Source organism: Doryrhamphus excisus, chromosome 10 (genome assembly GCF_030265055.1).
Source record: "Doryrhamphus excisus isolate RoL2022-K1 chromosome 10, RoL_Dexc_1.0, whole genome shotgun sequence".
In the NCBI taxonomy this organism is placed as follows: Eukaryota; Metazoa; Chordata; class Actinopteri; order Syngnathiformes; family Syngnathidae; genus Doryrhamphus; species Doryrhamphus excisus.
In genome coordinates, this window is record NC_080475.1 from 2,006,131 (window position 1) to 2,024,903 (window position 18,773).

Below are 18,773 nucleotides of genomic sequence, written 5' to 3' on the forward strand. Positions count from 1 at the left end.
ACACTGTCATATTTCCTATTTGTTTATATAGCTGGCTTCTGACATTCTGGTTAGTACTTTATTATATTTGTTTGCCATTTAAGTTGTTTAATTGTCACTTTAGTTAGTTTTTCATATGGAAGTCATTGGTTTTGTTCCTAATTTCTCATCAGTTTCTCCTTCCTTTGAGGTGATTGGTCGGGGCACAAGCATGGAGGCGGGCCCATGTGAGTGCAGGCCAGAGGCATATTATCACCTTGATTGGACTCTCCCAAGTGTCACCTGGAGGAGGGGGTGGGTTAACTGTGTAGTTTCTGCGTAAAGGTAGTTAAATGTAATATAGTGGTTAAAATGTATACAGAAATTGGAACTTAAGTGTGGTAATATTGAAAAGCTTTCGTAATCTAAAGGAAGGGTGTTGAAAGTGTAAATATGGTACCTTTTAGATAAATTGCATCACCCTCTCGTTGGGGAATTATGGTTGGCCTTTCACTGGTAAAAGGGGCTGGGTGAATTGTTGGGAAGGAGGCTTGTTGTGTGTGCTGGGGGGTCGGAGGGGATAATACTGCTGGACTGTCTCATGAAATGAACTTGAAGAGTGCTCAAACCCGTGGTCTGGTGTGCGTTTCAGACTAAGAGGCCATTTTTACAACTAAAATCTTACACCCCCAAATGTTCCTTATATAAATATAATGTCACATCCGAAGAAAGCAAAAGAGCAGAAGTGTGCTCATGACACAGGAAGTGAGTTGGCAAACCTATTGACATATTGTGCAAGGCTAAGAAGGCGACGCCCCAAATGGGGTTTTTTTTTTCTTCCTGTAAACTCATATAGCTCTCCACTTGTGACAAGTATTACAGACACCGGGGCGTTACAGTCCAAGCAAAACCCTTCCAGAACAAAAGTAGTGACATTTTTCTTGGTTTAGGTCACTAATGAAGAAAAAGTCAGAAGTGCAGATTGGCTGTAATTTCCAATATAATGTACAATATTGGGTCAAAGTATGCAAAATAAGGCAAAGACTGTAGTTTATCAGAATGTACAGCATGTCTACAAGCAACCGGTTCAACCTGAAAGCCTGTATGCACATTCCAGTATATTTTAATATGTCGCCAATTAACCTAGCAATATTTTTGGAATGTGGGAGGAAAACCGGAATACCCGGAGAAAACCCATGCAAACTCCACACAGATTCAAACCCAGATTCTGACTGACTGATCTGTGGCCAACATGCTAACCACTCGGTCACCTTTTTTTTTTTTTATGAAAATGCTGGCGGATTAGTTTATACCAGAGAAGTCGCTTAATTACTCAGATTGCCCAGGTTTTATCCTTGATCTGGATATTTATTTTTTTTTTCAAACAGAAAAACACCATCATCTCGTACTTCGGTACAAGGTACATTATTTAAAAAAAAAACCAAACAAAACTTTAAACTCTATTATGGAAAGCAGGAAGTGAACAAATGTAACAGTTACTGCATCAGATTACAATTGAATGCATCCCATAATCAGTTCACAGTTCCACATGTCCAAAAGAAGTAGGAAGAAGCAAAGATTATTAAATCCTACCCCTCCATCTGGTACTTTTACAATCAGTAACTGTTACATTTGTTCACTTCCTGCTTTCCTAATATAGTTTAAGTTTTTTTTTTTTTTGCACCTCGTTTTAGAGGGCTTCATAGTCGAAATCGGTGTGTCCCAATGATATGCATTGTTAGCTAGCTCATATTAACTTGTTTTCTTGTGTTATAATGCACAGAAAAGGGAAATGTGTTCATGTTTCACATTAGGATTGGGAATGATCTGCAAAGTTCCATCATTCCCACATCCATTACATTCTGACATTATAGTTCCGATCTTACATCTATTATTATTTATTATTATTTTTAACAAAATCACAAATTTCACACAAAAAACTATTAGCTCTATTTAGGAATTGCTGACAACAACAAATGGAATGAATAGAGTTTGACTTTTTTTGCTATTCATAGTGGTCTACATTTGCATATATACTCTCTTTATGACCCCGTTCCTGATCCACTTCTGGTTTCAGCTGACCTGTAGGGTGCTGCAAAGACAGAGGTCAACTTAGCCGCAGTTAAGGAACAATAATCAAATGAGGGGGGCGAAAGCCGTAGCAATCCTACCTGCATGTTAATGTAAACAGGTTCATCTATGACCTTCACATCTGAAAGCTTTTTGTTATCTTTTTTCTGGCAATTTTCTTTTCTGGTAAAAGAACGAGAACGCTTATGAGTCACAAAACAACACATGCATTAAGTCATGGAAAGTATTGGTTGTATGGTTGTCTTTTTTTTGCCATGAGACTTACCTTGTGGCTTGGTTTGATGAGGCTCTGCTGAAATTTGCATAATATCCAGAGCACTCCCTCACTAAAGATTGTGACCTGAAAAAAAACAATAAGATTTACTTCATTTTCTGTCTGTCTGTTACATTTAATTAAGGTTTTATGTTGTACAACTTTGAGTAAAAAATACACAACTGGTCCTAGTGCCGCACATTTGACACCCCTGATCTGAATAAAGGATGTTAAAGAAAAAATATGCTGACCTATTTCCACCTTTCTGAAACATAAATATTGTTGTAAACAAAGCCAAAGTTACAAATAATAAGGTTTGCGCATGTGGAAGTGAGCCCTGAAAGAAGTTTGGAATGGCTCTGAACACTTGGGTGTGAGATCTGGACGTGTTTATGTGGGCATGCCCAGATATGCTGTACAAGCTGCCCCCCTCTGATTCGCTCTGTGTACTTTTTTTAGCAAAAAAATGTTTCATTCAGGGCAAACAACTGGTTGGGGTTTCCTAGATCAGGAAATCCAAGGAAACACAGCTAGAATAGGTGCAGATTCTGAAAGATCTAGAAAGCTTTCTGTGCTGGTTATTGTGTCGAGCTGCTCTATAGGAGTCTACAACTCAATACCAAGGGACGAAAATGAGTATAACAGATCCTCTTTAAAAAGTAAATCGAAGTTTTCCGGTTTCCTCCCACATTCCAAAAACATGCTAGGTTAATTACCGACTCCAAATTGTCCATAGGTATGAATGTGAGTGTGAATGGTTGTTTGTCTATATGTGCCCTGTGATTGGCTGGCCACCAGTCCAGGGTGTACCCCGCCTCTCGCCCCAAGACAGCTGCGACCCTCGTGAGGATAAGCGGTAGAAAATGAATGCCTTTTTTTGTATTTTGTATTCATGCTACAGTTCATAAAGACGTTATGATGGCAACAGTTTGATCCTGGACCCAATGATTTGACTTTACATTATTTTCTCTGGGAAGATTTGTTTTGAAATTCAAACAACTTGGAAGTCAACCAGCCTCAGGTAATTCATTGTGGCCAACCTTGGAGGTGTCACTGTGGATCCGGAATTAGACTTAACATCTCAAAGAGTCATACAATTTGGAGTTCAACCACAACAGTGCTTCAAAAGTCAACCCAAACTTTGAGTTCAAACATCATCATGTGAAACAACTCATTTTTGAGTTACCTGTAATTAAGACAACATATTCATTCATTTATTCATTTTCTACCGCTGGAGCCTTTCCCAGTTGTCTTCTGACTGGTCGCCAACCAATCACAGGGCACATATAGACAAACAACCATTCACACTCACATTCATACCTATGGACAATTTGGAGATGACAACATATTTGTTATGCAATTGGAACAACTTGGACGTTAACCAGCATTTTGGAGTTGATTGTGTCCAGATTTGGATATGATTCCACTGTAGTTAGATGGAGCGACAGGTAGATATATAGATAGGTAGATACAGCCTTACAATTGAACGCATCAAAAAGTCATACAATTCAACCATAACCATTGTTTTCATTCACTGTCTAGCTAGTTAAGATGTTATGATGGAACCAATAATAATAATAATAATCACCTGGATTGTTTTCTCCAAACCACAAACCCAGCAGCAGATGCAAGAAGAATGAAAAGTGCAGCCAATGGTACAAAGATGGCAATGTTCAATGTTTGGGATATCTGCCCGGTCACCGGCTCTGTCAAGAAAATATAATAATAAATATTATTATTATTACAGTAAACCTCAGATATATCGGATTCAATTGTTCCCACTGGTTTTGTCCGATATAAGTGAAATCCGTTATATGCGTATACCGGAAAATGTCAGTTTTACGCATATATCGGATTTATATCCGGTATATGCGTAAATCGGATTTTATCCGTTATAAAAAGGCACTTCCTTGACTATGTTTCCAATGTAATACCTGGACTGGGCAATGAAAAGAGATGTAAGGTAATGAGAATTTAACTTTATTGGACTCTGAGCATAACAAATTGTTAATTAAGCTAGGCCCTGTTACGCCCGTCAGGCCTACGTTATTTCCAATAGTGAGGTTAAGATCTCATTCACTTCTGTGCTAGTATTATTGACGTCACTCACTTTTATATTTGTCCTAAATCTGGAGCCAGGAGAAAGACAATAGCCAGTGACATCAACAAGATTAGCATAACGATGCAGCCATCCGATATATGCGAGGGAAATTTAATGGAAATGCATTGGAACGGGACTGGAGATTTTGTCCGAAATAGGCGAAATCCGTTATAAAAAATCCGATATATGCAATGAATTTTTATTGGAAATGCATTACAGAAAAATCGGTTCTTTTTTATCTGTCCGTTGTGAGCGAATTTCCGATATATCCGAGTCCGATATATCCGAGGTTTACTGTATTACCAGTGTTTTCTTAAAGGAAATAACCAAATGCATACACTTACGTTCTGTTCCTTCCATGTCAGGTATAAGTGCCGTTGTCAGGGCAGTGACTACAAAAATGACATTTCCAACGATCATAATGATGATTTTGCGGAATCCTCTGAAAAACATTGACTAATCTTACCTGCTTTATCAAGGACGCCTTTGCCTATGGGAGAAATTGTTGTCAAATTCACTGAAGTGCGCTTCTGAGATATGATGATACATTTATAATTCTTAATACTTACCAGACACAGATATAGTGACAATGTTTTTCCCAAAAGTGTAGTTATTGGTCTTGCCGATAATTCTCAAGTAAATACGTAGTTGGTTGTTCATGAAATGTGAAATTCTAAGGGTGCAGTTCTTTGGTTGCCCGTTTCTTTGTCCGAGGAGCTCGGTCTTTCCTTGGTACTCCTTGAGCACAAATGTGCGATTGGGGTGAAAAATAAACGCGTTTCCATCCCTGTCATAAGTATTAAATGTACTCCTCACTGGTACTTTCCAGAAAAGCTGAATATTTTCATGGTATTCCTGTGGCGGGACACTGAACGTACATGGTATGGTCACACTTTTGCCTCTTTCTGCTGTGAAGCTTCGAGTCACGTTCACACCCCATGTTTCTCCTAGACATTACAAAAAAACACACAACTTCATTGAAGGTGTAACATCAGTGCGATGTGCAGAATCCAAAACAAACACTACTAACCTTTTGAATTAGTAACCAGGATCAGAATCAGAACGAGCTGAAACCAAGGTTGTCGATGATCCATCAAAGACATTCCAGTGGTGAAAGTGACAACAATGCACCTTGTTGAAATTTGTCATAAATACTATCTTACTACTACAAAATGCTAACTTAGTAAAGAGGAGCCGGGAGATGTTAGTGTTGGTGGATCCTTACACTCATATGAAATTCTTGGGTGTTTCCTCTTGCTTTGCAGCGGTGAATTAAGAAATAAAGGAAGTTGGAACGTTCACTTTCTTTTTAAGGTTCAGGGCACTCGAAGACAGATGAAAATGTGTCAAAACAACTAATACATGTTTGGGGGGGGTGGGGGTGGGAAAGACTTTTCTGTAGTGCTTTATTGAACATGGTTTAGTAACATAAAGTAAAAAAAAAAAAAAAAAGGACCCTGAATGAGACAACTTGGATCCATGTGATTGATCTCAGTTCATCAATCACTGAACATTAAACATTAAAAAAGCATAATGAGGTACACAAAAAATATACAATCTAATCAGTAACTTGAACCACCAAATGATATTCTAGCTATTTGGTAATGGTAATGTTTTTATTTCATTTGAACTTGCATCAGATTACAATTGAATGCATCACATAATCAGTTCACAGTTCCACATGTCCAAAAAATGGTAATGGTAATGGTAATGGTAATGGTAATGGTAATGGTAATGGTAATGGTAATGGTAATGGTAATGGTAATGGTAATGGTAATGGTAATGGTAATAGTAATGGTAATGGTAATGGTTTTATTTCATTTGAACATGCATCAGATTACAATTGAATGCATCCCATAATCAGTTCACAGTTCCACATGTCCCAAAAAAATTGGTAAAGGTAATGTAATTGTAATGGTAATGGTAATGGTAATGGTAATGGTAATGGTAGTGGTTTTATTTAATTTGAACATGCATCAATTGAATGCATCCCATAATCAGTTCACAGTTCCACATGTCCAAAAGGAGTAGGAAGAAGCGAAGCTTATTAAATCCTACCCCTCCATCTGGTACTTTTACAATCAGTAACTGTTACATTTGTTCACTTCCTGCTTTCCTAATATGATTTCTTCTTTTTTTTTTAGAACAGTGGAATGTTTTATCAGAGCTTTTCTTGTCGAAAATTGGAACCAAAGCAAAGTTTTTTTTATTTTTTTGTTTTTAATAAATGCGTTTTTTTTTTTTTTTTGGAAAACCTGATGCGGCCCAGTCTCACCCAGACCCGAGATCCAGTGGCCCCCAAGTAAATTGAGTTTGAGACCCCTGCTATAAAGGGTTAACTTTGACTTTATCTTGTATTGATAAACGTCTGGTGTTAGTTCAGTAAACCACTAGGTGGGGGAAGATATTGACAAATCCAAAATGCACTTTGAGTCCTGACTCCACCAGAAAGAGGACCAAGTGGGACCCCCAAGGTGCAGTCTCGTGACGTCCCCGTGAGACCACAAAGCAGAAACAGGATTCGGATCTGGAAGTCACTCTCTGATGCTTCCAACCACCCGAAGAGAAGTTTGTGAGCTTCCTGATGGATGACATCTTCCATTCTAATAGCGGAAGGGTGCGGGTGTGACAGCTGCAATCCCGGATGGAGAGACTAACTTCAGCTGGGGAGGAGAGCAGCCCGGCCGGGCAGGAGCTGCCGCGTGTCGGCTCCCGGAGGAGGCTGGCCGGCGTCAGCTCTCCCGATCTAGCCGCCGCGCGGCTCACTCTCCCCGGGGTCATGGACGCCGAGGGGAGGGTGGACGAGTGTCGCCTGAGGATGCACATTTTTAAAAACGGTATGGATCATCCTGTCATGATGATGATGATGATGATAATGATTTTTTTAAGTCACTGCAATCATACAAACTATCACTATTACCGAGCACAATCAATTATGCAATTCCAACTCATTAGTGAAGGTTCTACAACGGTACCCAAACCCTTACCTCATTCATTCATTCATTCATTTTCTACCACTTTTCCTCACGAGGGTCACAGGGGTGCTGGAGCCTATCCCAGCTCCCTTACCTCATAATAGCAAAAATGTTTCATATCTGTTATTTAACATGAACAGGATAATCTAGTGTATTTAGACATAGGTATAATATATTAAATACATAAAAACAAAGAGCGGGTTGCACGGTAGAAAGTGGTTAGCGCGCAGACCTCACAGCTAGGAGACCCGAGTTCAATTCCACCCTCGGCCATCTCTGTGTGGAGTTTGCATGTTCTCCCCGTGCATGCGTGGGTTTTCTCCGGGTACTCCCACATTCCAAGAACATTCATTCATTTTCTACCGCTTTTCCTCACGAGGGTCACAGGGGTGCTGGAGCCTATCCCAGCTCCCTTACCTCATATTAGCAAAAAAAATTCATATCTGTTATTTAACATGAACAGGATAATCTGGTGTATTTAGACATAGGTATAATATATTAGAGACATAAAAACAAAGAGTGGGCTGCACGGTGCACGGTGACCCGAGTTCAATTCCACCCTCGACCATCTCTGTGTGGAGTTTGCATGGTCTCCTAGCTGTGAGGTCTGCGCGCTAACCACAAGACCGCCGTGCAGCCATTCCAAAAACAGCTCGGTTAATTGGTGACTCCAAATTGTCCATAGGTATGAATGTGAGTGTGAATGGTTGTTTGTCTATATGTGCTGGGCCGAGGGTGGAATCAAACTCGGGTCTCCTAGCTGTGTGGCTTGCTCCCTAACCACTCATCCACCCTTCAGCCAAGATTTTATGTTCCGCCTATATTAATCATGATTCTTAACTGTCCTGCTTGTTTTCAGATTAGAGCCCCCTAGATGACATAACACCCCTATAGTCACCTTAACACCTGTGTTACCCAGTATGACATCCATTCATTTTCTACTGCTTATCCTCACGAGGGTCGTGGGGGTTGCTGGAGCCTATCCCGGCTGTCTTCGGGCTAGAAGCGGGGTACACCCTTGACTGGTCGCCAGCCAATCACAGGGCACATATAGACAAAGAGTATCCGGAGAACATGCAAACTCCACACAGAGATGGCTGAGGGTGGAATTGAACTAGGTTCCCTAGCTGTGTGGTTTGCGCCCAAACCACTCAACCACCGTACAGCCAATATTTTATGTTCTGGGCTGGCGACCAGTCCAGGGTGTACTGAAGACAGCTGTGATAGGCTCCAGCACCCCCTGCGACCCTCATGAGGATAAGCTGTAGAAAACAAAACAAAGAGTTGCTTCTAATCACATGCGCTGTGGTTATGTGGTTGTTCCTGAACTGGAAGTCAAGTGATGCTCTTCCCAAACCGCTAGGCCTGACATTGAAGTACACAGTGAGCAGCCCTTAAGCAAAGAATTCCAACGTGAGCGTGACCATAAAACAAAAACTACCATTTCGAGAGCTGACTTAGACTTAGACTAAAAGTCACATGATCTTGAACAAAGATGTTCAGTGAAGTGTATGTGAGGATTAGTGTGTGATCGCCGCCAATGTGATGTCACTATTCCTAAAATTTCAATCCTAAATGGAGCGTGAATGTTTCTTTAAGACCTCTTTGACCTTCATGCACATTCCAAGGCTGAAGATTAAAGAAGCTATTGCGTAACATATTGTTTCAAATCCCCTGGAAGCAGAGCAAAGGTCAATAAATTTGCTTTGATTTGCCACGTTATTGATTCCATTCATAACACAGTGAGACAGGTTTGCATGTCTGCCTCACAGACTGGTATACTGGTATAAGACCAGTCCAGAGTGGCATAGGCTCCAGTTTATCCCTAAAGATGATAAGCGGCATAGAAAATGAATGAATGATACACATACTTATGCTAGTTTCGTTAGGATTATGGAAAAATTATGCGCACAATTTTAGTGCAGTTCCCCTTTAATGAACTAAAAAAGGTTTTTGTGCCTGTTTTGTACATCATGTAATTGAAATGTATAATAAATTCATTTTTAAAATAAAAAATATATAATTACTATTATGTAAATGTTTTGACATACTGTATAACTGTATCACTTTTTAAAACTTTCCCATTTTTTTCAATGACTGTATCATAAAGGGTTTATTATATATGATAAATGTATTTTTAAAATTTAAATGTGGGGCTGCACGGTGGTCGAGTGCCTCACAGCCTGGTATACTGGTATAAGACCAGTCCAGAGTGGGATATTCTCCAGTTTATCCCAAAAGACGATAAGCGGCATAGAAAATGAATGAATGATACACATACTTATGCTAGTTTCGTCAGCATCAGCAGCATAAATACAGCAACAACACTTACGATGGCTGTATCTTCCAGCACAAAAGTGCGTTCCGGTTCTCAGGTACAAAATACTGACAAAAAACAAGCATCTTGTTGAGTCTTTGTTGCGAAATTGAGAGCTAGGTGATGCTGAGATGAACGGTTAGCGAGGCGTTGTGTTAGTCCGTCAGATGAAAATAGTTTTTCATGTTAGGTGCTACAATAATAATATCGATGTAGCTTGGTTAATATACATATCAGTTATGCAAATGGAACACTGGCATTTTTCTTTGGTTATTTCCCATAACGTTCGTCATTAGCAAGCTAATATTAACTAATTTTCTTATGCTAGAATGCACAAAAATGTGTGTTCATGTTGTACATTAGGATTATGGAAAAATTATGCGCAAAATTTTATTGCAGTTCCCCTTTAATGAACTAAAAAAGGTTTTTGTGCCTTTTTTGTACATCATGTAATTGAAATTATATCCATGTTTTAATGTTAATCAAGAAAAATTTATAATAAATGCATTTTTAAAATGAAAAATATATAATTACTATTATGTAAATGTTTTGATATACTGTATAACTGTATGACTTTTTAAAACTTTCCTATTTTTTCAATGACTGTATCATAAAGGGTTTATGATACATGATGAATGTCCTGTGATTGCCTGGTGACCAGTCCAGAGTGGGATAGGCTCCAGTTTATCCCTAACGACGATAAGCGGCATAGAAAATAAATGAATGATTGGTGTAAAATGTGTCTAAGCTCACAGTTGGTTCCAATCCATGTCCAGGTGGGGTGTCTCCAACTGAACGTGGCCTGGCGTGGCGATTCTTGTTCGGGATGTACCCCTGCAGCTCTTCTGCTCTGGAGCGACCTCTGCTGCTGGAGCAGCTGGCTGTACGTTACCAAGTCATGAAGAGAAAATGGCAGAGTGTCCTGCCTTCGACTGTAAAGATGCACCTCAATGGCACGGATGGTAAAGACCGTTAGTTAGTAATACGTTAATAATACGTTAGTAATACCGTTAATAATAATAAATTCATTGTAGACTAAATGTGGGAATGAGAATCAGCTGCTGTGAGGCCTGTGTGCTAACCGCTTGTCCACTGTGCAGCTCACAACGGAAATCCAATCCACTTTATTTATATAGCACATTTTATAAACAGTTTCCAAAGTGCTGCACAGAATAGTAAAATAAAAGGTAATAATAAAATACAATAAATAAAAGGTACAAGTTGAATTTAATCCAAAACTAAAAGATCATTTAAGAAATAAAATAGTAAAATAGATATTAAAATATTAAAAACAAGAAGCAAAGCAATAAAAGTATAAAACATAAAACCAATTAAAATAAAAAGAAAGAACTAAAAGACACAGAAACACAGAAACAATAATCCAGAATAAAAATGCCAGAGCCTATCCCAGCTGTCTTCGGGCAAGAGGCGGGTACACCCTGGACTGGTCAGCCAATCACAGGGCACATATAGACAAACAACCATTCACACTCACATTCATACCAATGGACAATTTGGAGTCGCTAATTAACCTAGCATGTTTTTTGGAATGTGGGAGGAAACCGGAATACCTGGAGAAAACCCACGCATGCACGGGATGAACATGCAAACGAGGGTGGAATTGAACCCTGGTCTCCTAGCTGTGTGGTCTGCACACTAACCACCTTTTTCTCATCTTCTTTTCAGTTTAAAGGGATTGCTATCCCAAATGAAAGTTACTTTAACTCAATGTTCTCAATGTTGAGTACTATAAATTTGTACATGTTGGCAACTCATGTCAAATGTATGTGTATGTATGCGTGTGTACCTCAGATGGCTCAATGGCGACTCTTGGCCGAAATCGGCTGCGATAGGCTCCATTTAACCTGTGACCCTAATCAGGACATGTGGTATAGACTGGCTTGTTATTGCATAACATTATTTTAGATGTGGAAATGATTTCATATCATTTTATGGTCATTTACTGCTCTCTTGTGACGGTGTGAGATTTCTATACATGAATAAACTAATACAAAATAGTTTTAACCTGATTTGTTGACATGGTCTGGTCTTATCCTCCAACTTTGTCTCCCCCGTAGCTGAGCTGGTTGCTGCTGTCGGCTACTTTGACCGGAGGCAGGCCCTGATCCACCAGCAGGCCCAGAACCAGACTGACGAGGTCCAAGATAGGCTGCTATTCTTGGAGCTTCAAGCTCAGGTTTGTTTGAAAAGCACCTGATTTAATAGAAACGATTCATTGCTTGTTTTCAGATTAGAGCCCCCTAGATGACATAACACCCCTATAGTCACCTTAACACCTATGTTACCCAGTATGACATCCATTCATTTTCTACCGCTTATCCTCACGAGGTTTGCGGGGGTGCTGGAGCCTATCCCAGCTGTCTTCGGGTGAGAGGCAAGGTACACCCTGGACTGGTTGCCAGCCAATCACAGGGCACATATAGACAAAGACTATCTAGAGAACATGCAAACTCCACACAGAGATGGCTAGGGTGGAATCGAACTCGGGTCCCCTAGCTGTGTGGCTTGCGACCAAAGAGTCACATTAACACCTATGTTACCCAGTATGACATCCATTCATTTTCTACCACTTATACCCACGAGGGTTGCGGGGGTGCTGGAGCCTATCCCAACTGTCTTCGGGCTCGAAGCGGGGTACACACTGGACTGGTGGCCAGCCAATCACAGGGCACTTGGAGACAAAGAGTATCCGGAGAACATGCAAACTCCACACAGAGATGGCTAGGGTTGAATCGAACTTGGGTCTCCTAGCTGTGTAGCTTGCACCCTAACCACTCATCCACCGTGCAGCCAAGATTTTATGCTCCGCATATATTATTCATGATTCTTAAGTGCCCTGCTTGTTTTCAGATTAGAGCCCCCTAGATGACATAACACCCCTATAGTCACCTTAACACCTGTGTTACACAGTATGACATCCATTAATTTTCTACCGCTTATCCTCACGAGGGTTGCGGGGGTGCTGGAGCCTATCCCAGCTGTCTTTGGGTGAGAGGTGGGGTACACTCTGGACTGGTCGGCAGCCAATCACAGGGCACATATAGACAAACAACCATTCACACTCACATTTATACCTATAGACAATTTGGAGTCGCCAATTAACCTAGCATGTTTTTGGAATGTGGGAGAAAATCGGAATACCCGGAGAAAACCCACAAATGCACAGGGAGAACATGCAAACTCCACACAGAGGGTGAAATCGAACTTGGGTCTCCTAGCTGTGTGGCTTGCGCCCTAACCACTCAACCACCGTGCAGCCAAGATTTTATGTTTCGCATATATTATTCAGGATTTTTAACTGCTTGTTTTCAGATATTGTTTGAACGTGTTACATTTGACAAGGAAGAGCTGCAGGAATCCATCCGTATCATTGATAAAGACGTTCCCAGGACTACTAGAGATCTAGGCTACTACCAGTACGGACTTTTTTATGTGAATATTTGTTATTACCAAATAAGTTGACAAAATTTTTCTCATAATTGTAGCATGGTTGCATCGGTGAACCAATGTGGTTTTCGCTATTGTTTCTAGAGGTGAAGGTTCAGGGAATCTGTTGGTGTTGAGGGATATTCTCATCACGTATGCTGCTTTCCATCCAGGTAAACATATATAAACAATAAGTACTTCTTACTTAGGCATAAGTAATACTTACATACTTGGGCTCTATGGTAAGCATCGGTCAGCAGTATGTGTTGTGTAATTCAGACGTGAGTTACGCCCAGGGAATGAACGACCTGTGCAGCCGATTCCTGGAGGTTCTTGATTCCGAAGTGGACAGCTTCTGGAGTTTTTCCTGCTACATGGAGAAATTTTCCAAGGATTTCCGAGCAGATGGCCTGTATAGAAAAATAGGTAGGATATTTGAGTGCATGTATAGTTTGTTATTATGATGTGAAGTACAGTAAAAAAAAAATAAGATGTGTCTTTAAGAGTTGGAGGCAGCTCTGTTAAAAGAATTGGACCCTGAGCTTCATGTCCACTTGGTGACGGACAGCATGGAGAGCTTCACCTTCTGTCACAGGTATCCGATCTTTGGTCGTATTTCAGCAAAAAAGCGTTTTTAAAGATTCATTCATTCATTTTCGAGGGTCGCAGAGGGTGCTGGAGCCTATCCCAGCTGTCTTCCCAGCTGTCTGGACTGGTGGCCAGCCAATCACAGGGCACATATAGGCAAACAACCATTCACACTCACATTCATACCTATGGACAATTTGGAGTCGCTAATTAACCTAGCATGTTTTTGGAATGTGGGAGGAAACCGGAGTACCCGGAGAAAACCCACGCATGCACGTGGAGAACATGCAAACTCCACACAGAGATGGCCGAGGGTGGAATCAAACTTGGGTGAGGCCTGCACGCTAACCACTTGTCCATCGTGCAGCCACAATATGAACTATGAACATTAAAACATTGGATATCAAAAGTATGTTAACTCCTCCTTGTTTTCTTCTCTGACGACCTAATTGATATATGCTACCCAGCATGCCTTGCGGCAGGAATATATAATATATAACATTCATACCCATGGACGATTTGGAGTGGCCAATTAACCTTGCATGTTTTTGGAATGTGGGAGGAAACCGGAGTACCCGGAGAAAACCCACGCATGCACGGGGAGAACATGCAAACTCCACACAGAGATGACCGAGAGTGGAATTGAACTCGGGTCTCCTAGCTGTGAGGCCTGTGTGCTAACCACTTGTCCACCGTGCAGCTCACAACAGAAACAATAATCCAGAATAAAAATCCCTAATAAAAACACGGCAGGCTGAACCCCACTATGAACATCACTTCCTGTCCGCCACTTGCCAACTCCTCGAGGAAATACATTTATAGTAACACACACAAGCATGAGTCTTATTTACAGTATGTCTTGAATGGCTTATTTTTTTTGTTGTTTTGTCATACTGGGTCAATATGTGCCCTGTGATTGGCTGGCCACCAGTCCAGGGTGTACCCCACCTCTCGATCAAAGACAGCTGGGATAGGCTCCAGCACCCCTCAGGACCCTCGTGAGGATAAGCGGTAGAAAATGAATGAATGTGATACTGGGTAATACGAGTGTTAAGGTGACTATAGGGGTGTTATATCGTCTAGTGGGCTCTAATAATAAATTTGTAATAATATATATTTTTTGCCTTTTTCTCATCTTATTTTTAGTTGAAAGGGACGGCTATCCCAAATGAAAGGGACTTTAACTCAGCGGTTCTCAATGTTGAGTACTATAAATTTGTACACATTGGCAACTCATGTCAACTGTATGGATATGTATGCGTGTGTACCTCAGATGGTTACTGCTAGGCTTCCAGAGAGAGTTCGAACACACCGATGCTCTTCGTTTATTCGAGATCTTGAGTTGTGACCATCTGGAGCTCATTTCCCAGCAAGTAGACCGAGCCCGTTGTCAAGAAAGGATTGCACAAACAAACTGCAAAGGTGAAAATGACATGAATAATCATAAAACAAATAATATGAATATATATATATTTTATATACAGGCATGTTTTTGCCTTGACTTCAGATGACGAGTGCGAGTCACAGCTGCAGGCCATCAACACAGACTTCACCTTCGAGTTGTTCATCTGTGCAGCCATCCTGCTGGACCACAAAGAGACTCTGCTGCAATGTCGAGATGAAGTCCAGCTGATTCAGTTCACAAGCAGGTTGGGATTGTGTTTAAATATTATTAATATTAAATATTCAATATGATTCATTACAGAATTAGGCACACAATAAAAGGGGTTCTATACTATTCATTCATTCATTTTCTGCCGCTTATCTTATCTTTTTGCTAACTTTTTTTGCTAACTTAATTTTACTAATTTTTATTTTTATTTTTATTTTTATTTTTATTTTTATTTTTATTTTTATTTTTATTTTTATTTTTATTTTTATTTTTATTTTTATTTTTATTTTTATTTTTATTTTTATTTTTATTTTTATTTTTATTTTTATTTTTATTTTTATTTTTATTTTTATTTTTTAGATTTATATTTTAATTTACTAATACTAATACAAAAAACTGTTGTTTTTTTTTATGGTAATTTTTTTTTCCTTGTTATAATCTGACATTTTGGTCTTCATTTATCTATTTATACAATAACACAACTTTCTTCATGTACACTTTTTTCTTTTAATGTTATGACTTTATTCCCATATTATAACTTTCTTGCCAACCCAATTTTTTCCAAAAATTATTTTATTTTGTTGTATTTGTTCATCATACTGTAATGTTACTTTTCTTTAATAATTGATCTTTCTACTACCAAAATGACATTATTTTTTACTCATAATCATAAGTTTATTATTACAGTATATGGACAATTTGGAGTCGCCAATTAACCTAGCATGTTTTTGGAATGTGGGAGGAAACCGGAGTACCCGGAGAAAACCCACATTTTTTCCAGGGGAGCCCGAGACCTACCTCGCTGTGACTGCTCCTCTCTTCTGGCCACTTCACAGACAAATTAGCATCTTACCCATAACAAATCACAAGCCAACAGGAGAAGAATGCAGATTTACCCCGTACATGACTAGAGATTTATGTCATATGTCATTTTATGTGTGTGTAGCCTTTATGTATGTATGTATGTATGTATGTATGTGTGTGAGAGACTTCTGCTCTTTGTGCAGCCTTCAGGGAACACTGGACTTGAACAGCACGTTAAAGAAAGCAGAGCATCACTTCTTCAACTACTGCAAACGCTGCGCTTGGGACTCCATGAACAGCCACTGCAGAGCACACAAAAGCAAAGAAGAGGACTTTCTATATCAGCTCCGTTGTTTATTTGTTTTACGATGAGACACACTATTCCAACCCCTGACACCTTTCTTATATACATATGTTTTTTATTCTTTGTGTACTCCTAAGGGAAATATTGTATGAACGTGGACCAACGACCACATTTTTGGTTCTCAGGATATCATTCATTCATTTTCTACCGCTTATCCCCACGAGGGGCTAGAGGTGGGGTACACCCTGGACTGGTGGCCAGCCAATCACAGGGCACATATAGACAAACAACCATTCACACTCACATTCATACCTATGGACAATTTGGAGTCGCCAATTAACCTAGCATGTTTTTGGAATGTGGGAATGTGGATTGTGGGAGGAAACCGGAGTACCCGGAGAAAACCCACGCATGCACGGGGAGAACATGCAAACTCTACACAGAGATGGCCGAGGGTGGAATTGAACCCATGTCTCCTAGCTATGAGGTCCGTGCGCTGAATCATATTTTTTTCCAAGTCGCTGAACGTGTGGTCAGCTTCCCCCCACATCCTATTTCATCCATCGTCTATTTTCTATGCCACTTATCCTCACTCGGGTCGTGTATATGCTGGAGCCTATCCCAGCTTTCTTTGCTCAAGAGGCGGGGTACACCCTGGAGTGGTCGCCAGCCAATCACAGGCACATATAGACAAATGTACCCCATAAAAACTAAAAAATTAAATTAAATTGAACCCCCAAGGAATTTGTGGTAGGTTCCCCCCTCCTCCCAGGCCAGAAAAGAATCATTTTATCAACCAAAAAGAACCAGAAAATGATCCTCGTATCTCAGAATGAACTGTTATGCAATATTTTACTAGTGGAATCTGACAGGCAACAGGTGTTGCCTCCTACTCAAGTTATATTTACCATGACTTATGTAACAGGTTGCCAGACGGAAGCTGCAGGGAGCAAAAGGAAATGTATTCCTGGATGGGCACATACTGTATGCTTGGCACATACTGTATGCTTTTCTACAGTTAAGGTCAACATCAATTCATTAATTACACAGCCAAAGTCAGTTTTTATTTGTTTATTTGTTTTGGCTGGATATGATACAAGACACTAGCAGGTATAAAGCATTCTATATATAGTGTATGTATTGATAATACATTTTAAACACATGAACCCTTTTTCTCCAGTTCTGATGCTTTGTTGTAAAGGTCTGATCCCCTCTTGGTGAGCTTGGGTATGTATATATCTTCCATCAAATTCAGTCAAAGTCATGAATTTATTCTGCAGTGCATAAAAACATGTTGCGTTTGACTTGTTTGTAAATCCAGCACTGCTGTTTGTATATTTCAATAAAGTTTTTTAAATTTTAAATCTTAACTTTTTCTCTATGAAAGGATACCTTTTTACTTCCCATAGGACATTACTGTGTATTTTATTGTCTTATTAGCAAGAATACATTCTAGATATAATAAATGTTTCTGCAACATGATATTATTGGTGACGTGTTGACAAATGAACTGGCAGGTGTCATGGTCCAATTCTGTTGATGATGATGATGATGATGATGATGTGACTCAGGCGGTAGGCGGTGCTTGGGCACGAAGCTGAGAAGCGAGTCATAGTGGCTTTGGTTTTCTTCCCCAAATGGAATTTGATCAGAAAATGTGCATTTTTTACAATTTAAAATGTTACAAATGATTGGAATCATACAGAAAATACAATTATAATACAGTTCAATTTATTTCGTGTTTTTTTTAAATATTAATCATCAAACATTATTGGCTAGCTTAAGAAATATGAGATTGATTAATTACAATTAGTCCAAAGACTGTTTTAATTTTTCATCTTATCAAGCCATTTTGGCCTTAAACTATTGCATGATTTGGGCTGCACAGTGGACAAGTGGTTAGCGCACAGACCTCACAGCTAGTAGACCCGAGTTCAATTCCATCCTCTGGCATCTCTGTGTGGTGTTTGCATGTTCTCCCCATGTTCTCCGGGTACTCCGGTTTCCTCCCACATTCCAAAAAACATGCTAGGTTAATTGGCGACTCCAAATTGTCCATAGGTATGAATGTGAGTGTGAATGGTTGTTTGTCTATATGTGATCTGTGATTGGCTGGCCACCAGTCCAGGGTGTACCCCGCCTCTCGCCCGAAGACAGCTTGGATAGGCTCCTGCACCCCCGCAACCTTTGTGAGGATAAGCAGTAGAAAATGAATGAATATTCCTATGGAAAAGTGAAAAGTCAGCAACTCGGAAGTCAACTAATGAAACGGATTGTGCTCTACTTTGGAGGTTCCACCTTGTCCTAATACTTTTGTTCGTAT

The 18,773-nt window shown here is 39.9% G+C and overlaps 2 protein-coding genes across 3 annotated transcripts; one reads left to right on the forward strand and one right to left on the reverse strand.

Annotated features, from left to right (window-relative positions):
* Positions 1-1,306: 1,306 nt before the first annotated feature.
* Positions 1,307-5,658, reverse strand: LOC131137215 (myelin-associated glycoprotein-like). Of its 2 annotated transcripts, XM_058084897.1 has the most exons (8): positions 5,434-5,658; positions 4,973-5,350; positions 4,870-4,893; positions 4,748-4,795; positions 3,891-4,008; positions 2,315-2,389; positions 2,130-2,211; positions 1,307-2,050 (listed from the first exon to the last, which is right to left on the reverse strand). In XM_058084897.1, the coding sequence occupies exons 1-8, from the start codon at positions 5,504-5,506 to the stop codon at positions 1,964-1,966; spliced, it is 885 nt and encodes a 294-aa protein (XP_057940880.1). In that variant the 5' UTR covers positions 5,507-5,658; the 3' UTR covers positions 1,307-1,963. The 2 variants fall into 2 exon arrangements, with proteins under 2 accessions (XP_057940880.1, XP_057940881.1); XM_058084898.1 differs by lacking the exon at positions 4,748-4,795.
* A 1,327-nt stretch (positions 5,659-6,985) lies between these two features.
* Positions 6,986-17,699, forward strand: si:dkey-238d18.4 (TBC1 domain family member 15). The gene is made up of 10 exons (XM_058084005.1): positions 6,986-7,240; positions 10,472-10,657; positions 11,774-11,892; positions 13,029-13,132; positions 13,248-13,315; positions 13,422-13,568; positions 13,647-13,737; positions 15,004-15,152; positions 15,238-15,379; positions 16,350-17,699. The coding sequence occupies exons 1-10, from the start codon at positions 7,048-7,050 to the stop codon at positions 16,516-16,518; spliced, it is 1,368 nt and encodes a 455-aa protein (XP_057939988.1). The 5' UTR covers positions 6,986-7,047; the 3' UTR covers positions 16,519-17,699.
* The last annotated feature ends 1,074 nt before the right edge of the window (positions 17,700-18,773 follow it).

Excerpts from the sequence above, each read along its gene's own strand:
- LOC131137215 (XM_058084897.1), bottom strand. The coding sequence starts at position 5,506 with ATGTCTTTGATGGATCATCGACAACCTTGGTTTCAGCTCGTTCTGATT. Across the intron at positions 4,009-4,747 it reads TGACATGGAAGGAACAGAAC|AGCCGGTGACCGGGCAGATA; the intron begins GTAAGTGTATGC and ends TTTTCTTGACAG. Across the intron at positions 2,212-2,314 it reads TCATCAAACCAAGCCACAAG|AAAAGAAAATTGCCAGAAAA; the intron begins GTAAGTCTCATG and ends TTCTTTTACCAG.
- si:dkey-238d18.4 (XM_058084005.1), top strand. The coding sequence starts at position 7,048 with ATGGAGAGACTAACTTCAGCTGGGGAGGAGAGCAGCCCGGCCGGGCAG. Across the intron at positions 10,658-11,773 it reads GCACCTCAATGGCACGGATG|CTGAGCTGGTTGCTGCTGTC; the intron begins GTAAAGACCGTT and ends TCTCCCCCGTAG. Across the intron at positions 11,893-13,028 it reads TCTTGGAGCTTCAAGCTCAG|ATATTGTTTGAACGTGTTAC; the intron begins GTTTGTTTGAAA and ends GCTTGTTTTCAG.